General features: G+C 40.1%; 1 protein-coding gene across 1 annotated transcript in view; it reads right to left on the reverse strand.

The window, feature by feature from the left end:
* Positions 1-9,593: 9,593 nt before the first annotated feature.
* Ugcg (UDP-glucose ceramide glucosyltransferase) overlaps positions 9,594-18,479 on the reverse strand; it is a 31,842-nt gene continuing 22,956 nt past the window's right edge. The window contains 6 exon segments of the mRNA NM_001246692.1: positions 9,594-9,764; positions 10,316-10,505; positions 11,799-11,885; positions 12,980-13,158; positions 15,265-15,377; positions 17,252-17,353. Coding sequence (NP_001233621.1) covers positions 9,594-9,764; positions 10,316-10,505; positions 11,799-11,885; positions 12,980-13,158; positions 15,265-15,377; positions 17,252-17,353 — 842 coding nt within the window.

Here is an 18,479-nt window from a genome sequence, read left to right on the forward strand (position 1 = left end):
CCTTCTGTGTGTCTGCAGGCTCCTTTTGTGGCTTGGATTATTAGCACATAGTGCTGGTGGCTGGCTCTGCCGATGTGGTCCCTGAGAGCTGAACCTCATGCCTGTGAGCACTGTCTGGGAGCTGCATGTATCTGCCTGAGCTCTGTGAAGTTGCTGGGCCAAGCTGCAGCATTCATTTCTACCTAGTCTCCTGCAGAGCAGCAAGCCAGCTGCCCATAGGCCTTACAGTTGGATATGCATGCCTCCACAGTGTAGTTGGACTGTCTTTGGACCACCAGCCTCCAAATAAAGACATGGAGACTTTTTATTAAGTGTGAAAGCTTGGTCTCAGCTTAGGCTTGTTCCCAACTAGCTCTTAAAACTTAAATTAACCCATTTATAGTAATCTATGTTCTGGGTCTGCCACATGGCTGTTACTTCCTCCGTATCTCTCTATTCCCAGCCTCTCAGATTCTTTCTAGAGTTCCTATCTTTGCCCAGAAGTCCTGCCTATCCTTTCCAGCTTAGTTGTTGGCTATTCAGCTCTTTATTAAACCAATCAGAAGGTGCCTTAGGCTGGTGAGGTAAAGCAACAACATATCTTCACAAGGTGTGATCAGATCTTTTGTAATACCTGTGCTATGAAAAAGAGAGGAGGGAAGCTGCAGAGATGGAGTGATTGAGGGAGTTTGCTGCTCTTCTGGAAAACCTGGGTTTGGTTCTGTCAGCCACATCAAGTGGTTCTCAACTGCCAGCTTCAGGGGATCTAACATCTGCTTCTGGTTTCTGCACACACTGTACATACATGTTGTACTTTCCTACATGCAGACATACACATATACACATAAAAAATAAAATAAAAATCTTAAAAAAAAAAACCAAGAAGAACCTAGAGGGAGGGATTGCTAAGGGTGGCAAGGTTTAAACAGGGATGGGGGAAAGATGGAGTATGTGGGAGGGATAACCAAAATTAAGGGTATAAATAGTTACATAGAAACCCACTCCTTTACAAGCTAATTAAAAAATGTTTTTTTAAAAAAGACTTTGATGGAGTCAGTGGTGGAGCACACCTTTAATCTTAGCGCCTGGGAGGCAGAAGCAGGTGGATATCAGTGAGTTCAAGGCTAGTTTTGTCTACAAAGTGCATTCTAGGGCAGCCAGGACTATTACACAGAGAAATCCAGTCTCAAAAAAAAAAAAAAAAAAAAAGACTTTGAAAGTAGGCCCCATGCACGGGTGGGTGGATGATGCTGATCCCAGAAGCCTCAGGTTATCAAACAAAATTCTCAGTGCTGAGCATGGGGTATGTCCGTAGGAGTCATTGATCAAGAAGGTTCCAGAGGCTTCCAAAACTATACAGGTTATGGCTGTTGTTACTGGTCACCCACAAGAATGGGATAATATGACCCTATTGCTGAAGATAACCATATGTTGTTTGCAGAATACAAAGAAACCATTCTGTACCCAGGCTGGGAGCTTCCTCTATGCTCTCCAGTATTCATAATGGCAATAGTAGCCATGTAGACAGCTGGTGAAGCAAAGTCATCGACAGTCTTCCCCAGCCTTAGACCATGTATGCTACCATACCAACTTGCCGGGCTTAGTGCTTAGTGATGCAATAGTGTCACAACTGTTATGGTGTGATTTCTGATTAGATCCATAGGAGAGTTTATTCATGGTTACTGTGGACCTAGTCAAAAAGTCCCATGCTTGCGGAAGTCATAGACCACTAGGGACAAACCAACTACTTTTGTCATGCTAATTGGACATAATATCAAATTGCCTCTTAAATATTTGTTTATACCCATAGACTAGAGCTGTCTTCAACCTTGGTCAAAGAAGCTTCTCTTTAGAGTGAAATGAGATTAAGGGTGAGTTTCATGGCTGGTTGTCAGGGTGCTGAGGACAAAGAACTGTTGAGTGCTTGATATTAAATGGGACACCCTTATCAATCCCTCCAAGCCTCCAGGAACACTGTAGAAGATGGGGCAGAAATACTGTTAAGAGTGGAATGATAGGGAAAAGTGGCCCTGAAAAGCTATCCTATGGGAATGACATGGCCATGACACTGGAGAACTCACAATAGCTATAGCTGCTTGCTTAAGACAACCAATCATAGGTGGAGGAGGGGCTTGTGGGGCCCTACGTTGCCTAAAGGTGCTAACTGGCTGTCAAGGCTGCTGTAAGAAAGGAAGTCATTATCCAGCACTAAGCTGATACCAGTGGCAAGGGAGTCAGTGACTCTAGGAAGTTTGTCCTACCACTGGAGGAGTGAAATGTTTCCTTAAGCTCTCATTTAAAAGAGAGTGTGTCCACATATATCATCAAATGTTCATTATGTCTTCATTTATTATAACTGAAACTGTTAGGGATGGGAAGCAGGACCAGTTAGGAAGTTCCCATTCCACACTGACCTTTGCAGCTCTTCTGATGACTATGTCCTGTACCACACAGGCAGGTGACGGGGGCAGGGAAGCAATGTGATGTAGTTGAAAACACATTAAAGTGGGAGAGGATGTGGGCCCAGAGAGTGTTTCTACCCTGCTGCCATTTAATCTCTCTTTAACTCAATTTCTAGAGAAGATTTTTGAAAAACCAAGAACGATAAAATTAACTCCAAGATTATTTTGGCCTCTGTCATCTCTACCACCATCAAGACAGAGCCAAACAAGTCCTTTCCTTAATGCTACCAAAGTCTAACTTACCTTAAAGTTTCTCAACAATTTATTGTTTTAAAATATAATGAATAAAAATTAAAGCACATAATAAAAAGTTTTCATTGAAAAAAAAAAGAAAGGAAGTCATTGTCTTCAGTGTTGTAGCCACTGGTAAGTTACTCATGCTCCAGTGGATAGCTTCACATCCATGCTTACACAAGCAGTCCTAGTTAAACTCAATGGGTCACAAAGCAGAAAAAGTCGAAACAAAAAGACATGAGAGATTGATTGGAAGGTTGATGGTGGGGGCAGTAATTGGGGGGATTGATGGGAGGAAGAGAGAGGGTTAAGTGGGGCTGAGAAGAAGATAAGAATGGAGGAATAAATGTGACCAGAATTATTATATACGTGTATGAAATTGCCAAAGAATAAATTAGTTAAAAAAAAAAAAACCAAAACCAGAAAAAGAGAAGGGGCAATGAGGCCAAGTGTTCTTGATAGTGAGAGACATCCATTGGCTTTGCCTGTGATTTTCCTCTCATACCACAGAAACCTATGTTTGATGAGCACATAGATGCCAACCTCTGGAACAGATGCATCTGTGACCAGAAAAGACAATATTCAAAGAGGACTACAGAAATGCTACATGTATCTCTAATGTAGAGACAACTAAAGTTGACTTTTAAAATGTAGAAAATAAAAACTAATACAAAAAAATACAATCGAATAAACTGAAGCTATGGATATGTCAGGCCCAGACATGTTTACAGATAAGTACCATAAAACTTTTCAGGAACAGAGGAGAGCTGGGCTTTTTCTTTTTCTTTCCTCTTCTTTCCTTTCCTTTTCTTACTTTCTTTTCTTCTTTTTCCTTGCTTTCTCCTTCCTTCCTTCCTTCTTTTCTTGAGACAGGGTCTCTCTACATAGTAAATCCCAGCTGGGACTATATAGGGCAGTGTTTCTCAACTTTCCTAGTGTTTCAACCCTTTAATATAGTTCCTCACATTGTAGTAAACCCCAGCCATAACATTATTTTCATTGCTACTTAAAAACTGTAATTTTGCTACTGTTATGAATCATAATGTAAACATCTGTGTTTTCTGATGTTCTTAGATGACCCCTGTGAAAGGGTCATTCAACCCCCAAAGGGGTCCGGACCCATAGGTTGAGAACCATTGCTCTGTATAGACCTAGCCATCATGGAACTCACTCTGTAGACCAGGCTGGTCTCAAACTCGGAGGTCATCTGCTTCTGCCTCCCAAGTGCTGGGATTAAAGGTGTGCACCACCGTGCCCAGCTGCTACAGCCAAGACTTTGCACAGTTAGCACCCTTCCCTACCCCTGGAGCCCAGAGGCATGATCAGAAAATGCTCACAAATAAACTTCAGAGACACTCTGAGAAGAGCACCAAGGTCGAGGACCCTTTGCTTCAGAGCTGAAAATGGCCAATGAAAACACTTGAAAGCTGGAACTGGTAAAAGGGGGAAGGAAGTCACATTTTGGGAAAAACATCTTTGATGTCGACACCTTCCCGGGGGCCCACTCACTTCTATAAATGCTAATTATTTCCAACCCTACTCTATCTTGCCTTGGGGAAACATTACCCTGAATATAAAGAGTTTGGAAGAATAAAAATTTGTTCGGTCACATAAATTGTTTTTATGGTTAATATAGTAAGTTCCAGGACAGCTATCTCAACACACCTCACTCCCCAGAAAACCATTTAGATAGGGTTAGGAAATTGCCAGGCATGGTGGCATAGGCCTTTAATCCCAGCATTCAGGAGACAAAGGCAGGCAGCTTTTCTTTGAGTTTGAGGCCAGCCTGGTCTACAGAGCAAGTTCCAGGACAGCCAGGCTGTTACACAGAGAAACCCCGTGTCAACACACACACACACACACACACACACCTAAACCAAACAAATAGACAAAAAAAAAAGGAAACATATCTATTGCTTAAAACCTCAATTTTTAAACAATAAGGCCATAAAGCCAGTGCCAGAAGTTAAGCTGAAGTTAGGTCAGTGTAGTCCTAGTAGGAAATGAGCAACACAGGCTGAGCAGCAATTACAAAATGAAGACATACTGTGGCCTGAGCTTGTGGGTGTGGGTGGAGTGGCCAGGAATTCCCCTTCTTGAGAATTCAAGTCAGAATGTTTGCTTTCACCAAGTATTGCTGGGATATGTGTCATGACTTCCATTTCTTCTCCTCATCCTCCTATACTGGGATTATTTCACTTCTGTTGCTCCACCCTGCTGAACCAGCCCCTAGAGATGCCTTTCTTTAGAAGTTTCTTCAGTAAAAGAGGGGGATGGGAACATCAAGGGGCAGAACCAGCTTTTAGCCCTGAAAACTCCATTCCTTTCTCTCTTGTGAAATAGAATATACCATATTAAGAAAATCACAGCACAAGGATGCTACTCCTACACAAAAACTCCCTAGTTCTGCGAGGGAACTCACCATGGATGGTGCTGGCTCCCGAACTCACTGACATGGCCCCATTTCCATTATCCACAACCCCACCCCCACCCTTTCTTTCTAAATTCTAAAATCTCTTTCCAAGATATATCCCCACAGGAATTTCTTATTTGGAAGCAGAAAGGAACCAACCATCGAATTTTACACACTTCATCCAATGAGCCAAGGAGAGGACTTCAGAGGCCACCATCGTACACGATGATAAACGGGGTTTCAGAAAGACGAAAGAAGCTGGCCAGAGTCCCAGGGCCACCAAGATGTCCACATAACCTCAGAGTTGGAAGCCTGTTTTCTTGAATTTTGTAAAAAATTATTTTACTCGTATTGGTATTTTGCCTGTGTGCCTATCTGTGCTCAGAGGCCAGAAGGAGATGTCAGATGCCCTGGAACTGGAGTTGCAGATGGTTGTAAACAAACCACATGGATGCTAGGAATCAAACCCAGGGCCTCTGGGAGAGAAGCCAGGGCTCTTAGTGGCTGAGCTGTCTCTCTAGCCCCTTCCTGGATGACTTTATCATGTAGATTAAAAACAGCTCCTCAAGATTCTGTCATTTGCTGTCATCTGTCGACACCCTGTATTAAGATTATCACCTTCAGCCCTATCGAAATGACCCCTAAACCTCTTCCCTTTGAGTTTTAAGTAGGATCTTGCTATGTAGCCCAGGATGGGATCTTTCTGTTTCAGCCCAAATGCTAAGATTACAGCGATGGGCCACGATGCCCAACCCAGTGCATCAACACTATTTCTTTCTCGTGCTCCAGAGTTTGCATCAGAATCAATTAGACACTCCAACATCAGCATGCCTGCTGCTCTGGCTGTCTGATGTTAGTCATGAGAAGAGATAACACAAGTCACAGGATTTGTGGATCTGGGAAACAGGTCACATTACAATGGGAGGCATGCAGGCTACAGATGAAGCTGGTACACACACAGATCCTCAGTCCTGCACAGGAACAATGTCCCTAAATTGTTGAAATCATCTAATTATATCTTTATGCTGTTAGCATGGATGTCTTGATGACTAATAGTCTAAACAGCATAACCACATGAAAACATCCCGAGACACCTAGACTCTGCCAGCCTCTCCCAGAACTGGGAAAAGGCCCTGTGAAGCCTTAGCATGAGCTGGTTCTTAGGCTGCTGCTCTGTATTTTAACTAATAAAAACCCTTCTAGAGAATACAAACCAAGCCTGCAGAACAAGAACACAAGGGTTTTGTTGTTTTGCATCTGTTCATGTGGCATGCCTGCATATGTGCATGTCTGTTCATGTGTGGGTTCTTGTGTATTTGGGCCAGAAGTTGATGTGGTGTCTTCTTGACCACTCTCCACGATATATACTGAGAGGTAAGGTCTATTCCTGAACCTGGAGGTCAATTAGGCTTGTCCAGCTAGCCAGCTTGCTCTGGGGAACACAACACAATGTAAGCACACACACACACACACACACACACACACACACACACACACACACACACACACACACACACACACACGTTCAACATTCAACGTGGATTTTGGATCATGCCCTTCCCCCACATACCTGGACGTGCTCTCCAGAAATCGTTACTCATGGTTTATTGAGGGTAGGCTTGGGAATGCCTCTAGCTCAGGAGAGGCCTGCCTGGACAGTGTGTACCTCAGGCAGCAAGACCACCCAGTCCTTCCCTGGGACTGATTTACCTTTCTTAGCTGTGGAAGTGATAAAATAAAAAAGGCAGATTTTTCAGGCTGAGTCAGCCTGGAGAGAGCTCCCAAAGGGAATTCTGGCTCTGGTCATTGTCACTAAGGGCTAGTCATTCTACAAGTACAGCCATAGCAGAATTCGGCCCCACCCAGGGTGATTAATGATGTGTGGATGGGGTTCACGGACTTTACCTTCTCCAGCCCAGTGTGGCCCAAATGAAAGGAAGGTTTGAAAATGAATGACATGTCTAAGATAAACCATGTTAGATCACTGATCAGAGGCATAAAAAGAAGGGGGAGGGAGTACACAAAATCACATTGTTGCTCATGTTGATTGTATTCAAATTTTTATTTTATGAACAAAAAACTTGACAATGATTTTAAATAATAAAACATGATATATTCTAGACACTTAATTGTTTTTTTTAAAAAGACAGTTTATTATAAATTTGGACTCTTACAGTTCTGCTGTGATACTTAGACATTTACAGTATTTCTTACTATTTTATCTTCACTCCAAACTTGCTAAACAAAGAGTTACTCTCTGCATACTTGAAGCTCCGCTTTAAGGAAATACTCCATGACCACATAAAACACATACAGAACACTTTTAAAAAATATTTACAGAACACAAGAAGTTTGTCCAGCCATTTGGATTTTGTTTCTTTGCCCATACTGAGATCAACAAAAAAGCTAAGTAGTCAGCAAGATTTCACTTCAGCAGTGCAAAGGATGGCATCTACCAAACTCCACTACACAATGGACAAATGACAAACATGCTCAGCAAACCTCAACTCATGAAAGAGTGATAAAAAAATAAACACATAGTGGGTCATAACCAGACTGGTTTTCACTGTGCAACTCTCCTCGGGGGACAATATTACCTATTTCATAAAAAAAAAGGAATATGCATCCAAGCCTTTGCTCATAAAGAAAATGCCCTTCAAACAAATTCATCATAAGGCAAGAGGTGGGGGAGGGGAGGGAGGGAGGAAGCCAGGGGAAAGAGTAAAGGGATGATAATGCAGTTTGGCCCAGAAAAATGTTAAGTGCGGTATATATTTATAGTATATACACATTTACAGATATATTGCAGTTTAGACCATGTGTATAGTCGTTAGGCAAATGGACTGGCTCAGTAGGATGAAGTGTTCTCTATCAGTAGGAAGTTATTGCTAATAGGCTACACGCTATGCACGGACACGGAAGCCACAATAACATAGGATGTGAAGCTGCTATAGTGCTGGTGTTAGCAGCAGGCATCAGATGGACAACATGCCACCAAGTTCAGAAGGAAAAGCAAGATACCATGTAAAAAACATAGGGAGTAGGAAAAAGGCCGATGCACTGTCCCTTACATTTTTTGCTTATTTTAAACAAAAGTCCAGTTCACCACAAGTTAAGCACAAGCTGACAAGCAAGTTTAGCTGAGTGATGGGAGAGAAGAGAGCGAAGTAAGCATGCATTTATAACTAGGCTGGCCTAGTCTACGGTCATACAAACGGAATACAAAAACCCAATTTAAATAAGACTAGACTATTGTAGTAAAAAAAAAGAAAACAAAACACCAAAAAACAAATAAACAACACACACACAGTAGACTCAGTTAGATACTGATTTTAAGAGCAAACCTCATCATGTCCTCTCTTAATTCTCTACTGTAATTATTTACTGATAGCTAGAATATTTACTTACTTAAAAAAGATATTAAATACCTATATCATGAAATTACATTCTTATTAACAATACAGACATACTGGGTAAGAAAATAGCTCCTGTGAACTGTGTCTGAAATGCATTTTCCTTACAACTATCAAAACATCCACTCACACTAGAACAAGATCACCCCCCACCCCCCACCCTGAAAAAAAGCTAAGGAAAGACAGGGCAGGCTGGGCGAGGAACAGGGAAGGAAAGATTCAGCTCTTGTAATTACAGCACAGTGATTAACATGGTTCAAGACAGAACCAACAACAGTTGGTCCGGAAGATGCCTTCAATTCATGGTTAGGATTAAAAACCAATCTCAGCCACTTTTGGTTCATTGCAGTGAGACAAAAAAAAAAAAAAAAAAAAAAAAAAAAAATCTCACAGATTCATATAAATACTAGACTCCAGCTCTTTTATTATTATTATTATTACTTTTTAAAGTTTTTCATTTGTTTTTGCAAGGCCTAGCTACCGTATTATAACTTCTAACTTCTATTTGCTCTGCAACAACTACAAGAGGTAGGCATAAAGCATGAAAAAGTTTCTCAGTCAGCGCCTCCCTGTGTATTGTCATTCACTTCACACAGGGGAGGCCATGACCTGTCCCCTTCTCTCACAGAGCTGCTATTGTCCTGCCCATACAGATCCTAGAGTGAGTACACTCAGGTAAGAAACTTTTCCTACTGAAGGATACTGTCATAGTGTCTGCTGCAGAGCAGTCGTGTGTGTGTGTGTGTGTGTGTGTGTGTGTGTGTGTGTGTGTGTGTGTGTACGCACACATATATATACTTATTTGTTTAAAAAAACAAACAAACAAACAACAAAAAAACAACCCAGTTTCCTAGAACCAATTGTCTTGATTCTCTACTTCCACAAAATATACTATTAGCCAAGACTACAGACCTGTTTTGTTTTTGTTTTTTTTCCTTTTCACAGATGCAAGTGCCATGCAAATAAATTAAAGAGCAGATACCAAAACATACATGTGATAAAACTACTGAAGGTAGATCCTTAAAAGCATTTCTATAAACATAATTTATAATACTTCTGTTCCATCCTCTGTGCACAGTTACAAAGCTCTTGTTACACGTCAAGGATTTCCTCTGCTGTTCCTCCACAACGCAACCTGTAGCGACCAGTTCTCCAGCTTATAGTAGGGTCCCATAATGCCGACAAGAAAATGTATATTGTCATGGATTCTCGGATGAACCAAGCCACAGCATAATCAAGTTTTGAAAAACACAGTGTGCCACCCTGAGGATTAAAAATAAGATTCAGTTTATTTCCTATCAGACTAAATGCACAGTGAAAGAAAAAAATTCTAGGCTGATGAGATGGCTCAGCAAGGAAAGGTCTGATGACCTGGGTTCAATCTCCAGAACCTATCTAGTAGAAGGGAGGACAAGCTTGCACATGTGAGCAAGGAGATCTCTCTCTCTCTCTCTCTCTCTCTCTCTCTCTCTCTCTCTCTCTCTCTCTCTCTCTCTCTCACCCACACACCCACAGACCCCACTCTTGGTACCATCGAAGGTGTCTCCTTGAGTCAGATAACTGCCTATTGTCTAAGAAAGTGCTTATTATTAGTAAAATCAGCATTAAAATAACTGCAGTCTCAGTATGAATATTTATTTGCTTAACATTTTTCTGAACTAACTGTAAATTCCAAATTTTGCTTAATTTTATGTCTACATTTTATTCTTCAGTCTGAATCTACAGAATGAATTGAATTTTCTTCAACCTATTCTAAATTAAAATAGTTTTGGTTCCTCACCAAATTACTGAGAGCCCTTGTTGTATGCACATACCTGGACACCCCTTAGTTGAATGTAGTCAAATATAAACCATGCTAGGCAATGGCACATGAAGAAGACCATGATATCCCATCTGAACACATGGTGGGCTGCCCACCCAATAATTAAACTGGCAACAAAGCATTCTGAAATTGGCTCACAAATTATTGTAGCAGGAAGCATGTTAATTCTCAATTTGGTCCACCTGAAGAAAGAAACAAAGAGCAAAATGGATGTTTTTTTTAAGACAACATCCAGGTTATAAAAGTAACCACCCAACCCCCAGTCCTGCAACTACACCATAGACCCCCACCAATCACCCCCACCCCCAGAAACCCCCACCAACCACTCCAACCACCACAGCCACCCACCAACCACCCCACCCCAAAGACCCCCACCAAACACTCCCACCACAGCCCCCCATCAACCACTCCCACACAAATGATCAACTTTTAACCCTGTCACAAAAAGGCTATCCTCTTTGAAATACTGTTTTTATTTTATTTATTTATATATTTTTAAGACATGGTCTGTCACATAGCCCATGTTGGCCTCAAATTCCCTAGGTAGCTAAGGATCCCAAGTGTCGGGATGAAATCCAGGGTTTTCTGCATGCTAGGAGAGCAGTCTTTCAACTTAGTTACATCCCCAGCCTTCCTTTTTCAGATTTTCATTCATTCATTCTTTTTTTTTTTTTTTTTTTCAAGATAGGGTTTCTCCGTGAAACAGTCCTGGGTGTCCTGAAACTCAATTTGTAGACGAGGCTGGCCTTGAACTCACAGAGATCCACCTGTCTCTGCCTTCTGAGTGTTGGGATTAAAGGTGTGTGCCATCACTACCCAGATTCTTTTTTTGTTTGTTTATTTTTTAACTTGGCTGAAGAGAGACATGGTGCTGGGAACAGAACTCTCATATTTTTGGTTGTAAGTCTAGCTGTTTGTTTGTTTGTTTGTTTTTTGAGCTTAGTTTCTAGCGGCTGAGCCATCTCTCCAGCCTTCAGACTTGCTTTTATGAATCTCTTTCCTATTTTTATTTAGAAAATAAAAATGGCTATACATTCATTATATTCTCATACATTCATACAATATATTCTCAGAATATATTCTATATTCTGAGAAATACAGAGTTTAGTTTCAACATCTTTTTTTTTTTTTGAAAAATATTCCAGTATTACTAAGAAAATATATTTAGGCATTCAATTTCTCTTAATACAGAACTTAAACTCTGTTTTCTGGAAGCAAATTAATCTTTAGATTTTTTTTATTCTTTTTTCAAGACAGAGTCTCTATTATGTAGCTCTGGCTATCCTGGAACACACTATGACCAGACTGACCTCAAACTCACAGAGATTCTCCTGCCTCTGCCTCCCAAGTGCTGGAATTCAGGCACCATGATGCCTGACACTAGAGTTTCTTAAATCATATTCTATGTACCATGTAGCAAATCACACATGCACATTCCTTTTAACAAAGTATAGAATGTTAGCTTATCGATTTACCTGATCATTCTGGATTGAAACTGAGAAATTGAGTATGAACCAGAGTTTTGCATGGCAACTTGAGTAGACATTGCAAACCGCCAACCTCTGAAAATGAAGACAATGACAATGTGATCATGTTGTTGATGGGCACATTCAAGCCTGACTGGTTCTGCATTCATTAGTCACTGTCAGAGTAAGCAGCTGCTGGTATTCAGGGCAAGCTCAGCCCTTAAAGAGGAACAAACTGATGTGAGGGATGTTTCGGAGCAATTGCATTGCGCCACAATTGTATCACGTTCTAACCAGGAAGAACTACATTCCCTAGGTTTATAGGAAGCCATTCTCAAAGTCCTCCATGAGAAGAGATCTGCACTCAATAGTTTTGTCTCTGGTTGCTCCCCCTGTGTGTGTGTGTGCATGTGAGGGAGTGTGTGTTCAACAAGAAAAGTACCCAAGTGTCACTGTGTCTCACAGAAGATACTAGGTAACCATGAACCTCATAAACACCATATGGAAGAACTCTGAATATATTCTTCATCAAAAGGAAAATTCTTAAATAGGAGATCATACAAGGCAGTGATCTTTAAGCCCAAACACATTATCTGTAATGGAGAAATGCTAAGTCATGAGGAGGCTTATTAGTGAAGCATGAAACAATGTGCTAAGAAATGTCACAGTTTGGGGCTGGAGAGCTAGCTCAGTAAAGAGCATTTGCTATTCTAGCAGAGGACCTAGGTTCGATTCCCAGCACCCACATGGTGGCACACAACCATTGGCAACTCCAGTTCCAGGGGATCAGATGCCCTCTTCTGACCTCCAGAGACACCAGATGTACACATGGTGTACATTCGTGCAAGGTAAAACACTCATATCTATAAAATAAAATTTTAAAAAATTGTAGAAAGTTCATTTTCAAATGCTACCAAGCACTTTAGTTTTTCCCAAACACACAGGAATTTCTACCTACATTCTCTCCCAAGCTTCCTGTTAGCTGCTTCACAAATGGTAACAGCTGCAGGAAATGGGGGAAGGTCCTTGCTTCATTAGTACCTACCTATGAATACTGAGTATGAGTGAATGCTCTGCCAAAATTATTAATTTTTATATTCATGAGCAGAAATAATAAAATAAAATAGCCTGAATCTATATTATAACTAATAAGCTAGAGACTAAAAATAAATTAAAGATAAATTTCTTACCGGTCAGCTATTGCTTTGGCCATAAAGTAATCTTCAGCAATGTACTGAGCAAAGGCTATCAGCCCTCCGGCCTGATCTAGCACATCCTTCCTCATTAAACAAGACATTCCCGTCACACATTTGAAGCCAGTGACATTGGCAGAGATATAGGATCTTGGGTGTGAAGTTCCAAAATATACCTGCCCAAGAAAACATGATCAATTAGGTTCTAATGTTAAAAGTATGATGTTTATAAACCTTTCCAATGCTTTCTGTTAAATATGATTGAGTACCCTAGTATGCTCACATCACCTCCCCCCCTCCACACCCCTGCCAAGGGAATAAAAAGTGAACAAGTGCATTACTGTAGTCTAAGCAATTACTAATTTGCTCGGCTGACTGCTCTTACTAGCATCATTACCGAGAAATTTTACCTCTAGAGGGAAAAGCATATTCTACACTTGAGTCAATATTATCTTTTCTAAAATTGATAAATAGAATTTGGATATAAAAAAAGAATAAATATTAAATGGTATATAAAATATCACCAAATACTTAATGTCTCCTGATTTTATAATATTTAATGACATGTACGTGTTTGTGTGTGTGTGTGTGTGTGTGTGTGTGTGTGTGTGTGTGTGTATGAGCATGTATACATACACACAGACCACGTATAGGTGTACCAACGTTCAGGATAATTCTATTTCTTCTTAAAGTTATTTTTAATCAGTGTACTTGTGCAAGTCTGTGGGGGTTCCATGCATCTGAATGCAGGTGCTGTGGGTGCTGGAGGGTCAGAATCCTCTGATGATGGGAGTTACAGAATACTGTGAGCCGCCCACCTTGGGTGCTGAGAACCCAATTCTGGTCCTCTGCAAGAACAGTACTTACTCTTAACCGCTGAACCATCTCTCCAGTCCCTAATCTCTTACTGTCCTTTCTCTATTACACCTTGAAGTCCTGAGATGCGCAAGGTGATACGTCAACAGTGGGACTGACCGCCATCTTCCTACACACGTTCACCTGAACACACACACACACACACACACACACACACACACACACACACACACACACACACACACGTTCACCTGAACACACACACACATTCACCTGAACACACACACACACACATTCACCTGAACACACACACACACATTCACCCTCCTACATACGTTCACCTGAACACACACACACATTCACCTGAACACACACACACACACATTCACCTGAACACACACACACACATTCACCTGAACACACACACACACACACACACACACACACACACACACACATTCACCCTCCTACATACATATACCTGAATATGCATATACACACATGAGAGAGTCAGAGACAGATCAAATTGCCAAAGGTCAAATCAAAGTTCTACCAATAAACAATGTGCCTTTATCCTTTCAGATTTGTAGCAATTAGAAAACTAATCAAGCGAATATAAGATATATTGAAGAGAAAGTGGATAGACACCAAGACTGAAACCCAGAGTCTTTTCTCTTTTAACACAAAGATAATTCTTGCTTTCTGTTTAATAGTGTAGTAGATACGACAGATTAGGAGTTAACCAGTAAAAATGTCCTTTGTGAGGCTTTAACATGGGAATGGCTCATGAAGTGATTAAACTAATACATAAATTGCTTCTAGAGTACACTTTCAACCATGCTTTTTAAAGGGCACATAAGAAAAACATAAAAACAAAACCCATCACAGTGTGTGCCAAAAATGACCAAATGAAACTAAACCTTAATTGCTGTAATTAGTGGGTGGTGGGGGTGGTATGCTTCTGTATCTCCATAATTTATCACTCCCTACACGAGAGGAGGAGGAAAAAAGAAAAAAGAGGAGGAGGAAGAAGAGGAAGACATGTTTTTCAAGATAATTTATTTAAAAGGAAATCAAAGATTTTTTTTTAATAAAGACTTGCAAGAACATTGCTTTCTTGTTGTATTTGAAATACTTTATAATATATCACAAAATACTTTTCAGTTTAAAAGAACGTATGTAAGTCAATAGTCTGGAGTGAATGTCTAGAAGTCAGTAAACACGTTATGGAGAAAAAAACGAGTGTTCAGGTGGGGGCAAGGCCACCAGCAGTTTCCTATGAACAGCCATTCTTGTCAGGGTGAGGGCAGCTGGGCAGTAGATGACTCCAGGGACCCAAGAACTTCTCCCATGAAGAACCAGAATGCTCTCTGAAGGCTCCCACATGGGCAATACAGCTAAGGTCGGGTAGCCCCTTCTAATGGAGACCAATGAGCTGGTGTCACAATTTTATACACTGCACTTACCTGTTCCAATGTGGCAGCAAAGCCCTGTCTGTCCGCTACATAAGGCAGCCCATGAACCAAGCCCACCTTCTCCGTCATTTGATTGACCATGTCAGTTAATGTATCTGGAATGACTAAAATTTAGGCGGGGAAAGGTGGGGATAGGAAAAGGAAACAAAACAAAACACAACTTTTTAGTAAAATGTCCATTAATGTAATATTTGTGAATTGCTATTAAACTAATATATTCTTTTGGACATTTGGATTCAATAAATAGCAATCATTTATTCTGAGAACACAAAATTTCAAAAAGCTCCACATTTTTAGCCTGAGAGACCTAATATGCGCCAGGCAGTTTTTGTTTTCTTTGAAAGAATATTACTAAGCTTAATAATTATAAATTAATTTTTTTGTAAGTCAACAGTCTAGAATCACCTTCTACAACTCAAAGTGAGGATGGTTCAGAGGCAGAAAGTAGTTCAGCTGGCATTGACCCTGGAGGCCTGAGAACTTCCTCCCTAATGAGATACCAGCAGCCTCTATGTCAGAACCTCCAACCAAATGAAGACAATGTCCTATAGTCAGGGGCAGGTCAAAGGACCACAGGTCTTCATATATTCTTTAACCGCAGGAGTGAGTCTGCTTTCTCAGTGGGAGTAATATGTACCTGATTCCACAACAGGGTTGCAAAGGCATGACAAGCATAAATTAAATTAACATAACCTAAATTAACAAACACGAAGATTAGACATGAATTTGGGTCATGGATCCTCAACGTGTAACACTGCTCATTAATTTGTAAGAATACTGAATATTAATTATCAAATTTATATCTTAAGGTAATGAAAAATTTGAACCAATGTCCAACCTTGAAATGGTGAACACTTCAAATCCTACATGACTGTTTTTATTTCCTTTTATTTGTTAAGAACTAAATGGTATAAAATAAAAAGAGTTGTGTCTGTGCTTTAAATACCCATATGGCAATAGAGACTCATGATGCAGTCCTGTAGTCCTGGCTACTCAGGAGACTGCAGCAAGTGAAAGATCCCAAGTTAGAGTTAGGTCGGGGCTGTTGTACAAAGCACTTGCTGGTCATGCATGAGGCCTTGTGTTCAACAGCCAGCACTTCAGGATACAAAAATCTCCCCTATTTTAGGTAGTGGTTCTCAACCAGGAACAATTCTTGGTAAGTGACATTTGGAAAATTGAGAATGGGGAAGGGTGCTACTGGCAGCCAGCAGGTAAGAGGACAGGCATGATGACAACATTTCCTCCATGACAAACTCTCCAGGCCACTCTGTCACTAGGATTGAGGATAAGGAACTCAATCTGACAAAAATACCATAGAGCTTAACACAAATGTTTACACCTATAAATACTAAGTTTGGTATATAAAAGGCTTCTTGCAACAGGCAAGGTGGTTTTATACTTATAACTCCAGTAGTTAGAAGGGAAAGACAAAATAGTCACAGTTCAAGGTCAGCCTGGTCTACATGGTGAATTCCAAGGCTGCATAATGAGACTGTCTCAAAAGGCCTCAAAAATAACCATTAAGATAGCTGGACCAAAACAAGCAAACAAAAAACCTTCTTGCTAAAATCTAGATAAAAAAAAAAAAAAGACATGACTGTCTTTTAATAAATGTATATATTTTAGGGAACATGAGATCATTGATCTGACTTTTTGGGTAAAATAAAAGATACAAGCAAAAGTGCCCAACAAATAAGCAATATTAACCAGCTCAAGGCTATCCAATGGATAATGAATCATGACTACTTTTTTAATGGTTGAATTTTCTCTTCAAAATGCAAGCATTTTAATAATTTAACATCTAGGTTAGCTTAAAAAAATTAAAATCTTAGTGAGCAAAATTGACATAAAACCATAAATAATGATGAAGTAAATTTTCAAGCAAACCAAAGATTGGTAAATAATATATTTTCACAATGTTTTTGGCGTTTTATCATCAAATGAACAGTAGCTGTATAGAATGAGAAAATCTCACCTCTTATTCCACTATCACAAATCCATATGAGATCATATTTTGCAACTTCATATCCTGGCATCAAATTATTAATTTTAGGATTAATGCCAACCTTTTTGCCACCTAAAAATGCAAAGACACAATAACAACACCTTTATATAATGCTGAAAATGCTATAAAAACACACGATGGAGAGAGAAAGAAAGAATACTGCCATATTTCATAATTTAAACATTTTTAATTTTTAAATATTCCCCATTTCTGGTATCTGTAAAAATGACTCATTCAAAAAGGGAGAATTCTGACTTTATCTTTGACAATACAGTCTGTTTTCTAGTTTGCAAATTCTTCCACTAACACTATAGGCTGATGCTTAATTTGACAACATAATATGATGATATTAAAACATCCATGTGCGGAGTACCTGAAAACTGCTAAGATACCTCATCACAAATTAGTATGCTAAGTATACATGTTAATTAATTTGATTTAGCCATTCCACAGTATACACATATTTTAAAACATCATACTATACATTATGGGTAATATGGGAGGGACAACTAAAACTAAGGGTCAATTGAGGGGGCGTATGGAAACCTAATATAGTAGAAGCTTCTCAAAATATGTACATATATGAAAGAAACCTAATAGGATTCACCAAATAATGGGAGAGCAAAGCCCCAACTAGACACTTCTCCCTACCCAGTGAAACCTCTAGTGTGCGCAGTGGGTTACAACTGATCAAGTTGTTGGCCAAAGAGGGCCCTTAAAGTCCTCCAAGAAACCAAGGCTATTGGTTACTCTCCCCAAACTGATGATGAGTCCCTATTGCTGAAGACAACACCTACATAACTCACTGAACATGGAGAAGTTGAGCCGGTGACTGACTGCCCCAAGCCTTCACCCCTACTGGCTAGTGCCCATGGTACTGGAAGGTACTTTGTACACTACCAGAAAAAGGAAAACACGTGCCTGCAAGGCATGCTGGTATAACAGTGACACAAAAATTGTGAAAGTAATTAAGGTCCACTCCATGAGATGGAACCCATGCCCAACACTGCTCAGGTGGCCTAGAGCCTGAGAATAGATAGACCATGGGCCGAGGGGAAAATCAAAATAGAAAAAAGGGGAAAAAAAGATTTTAGGAAAAACCCTAAAAACCAAAACAACAAATACTCATACCTGATTATTGACTAAGATATTATTTGTGTGTGTTTCATTTGGTAACCAAGACGTTGGAACTGTATTT

Source organism: Cricetulus griseus, chromosome 2, assembly GCF_003668045.3.
Source record: "Cricetulus griseus strain 17A/GY chromosome 2, alternate assembly CriGri-PICRH-1.0, whole genome shotgun sequence".
NCBI classification, from domain to species: Eukaryota; Metazoa; Chordata; class Mammalia; order Rodentia; family Cricetidae; genus Cricetulus; species Cricetulus griseus.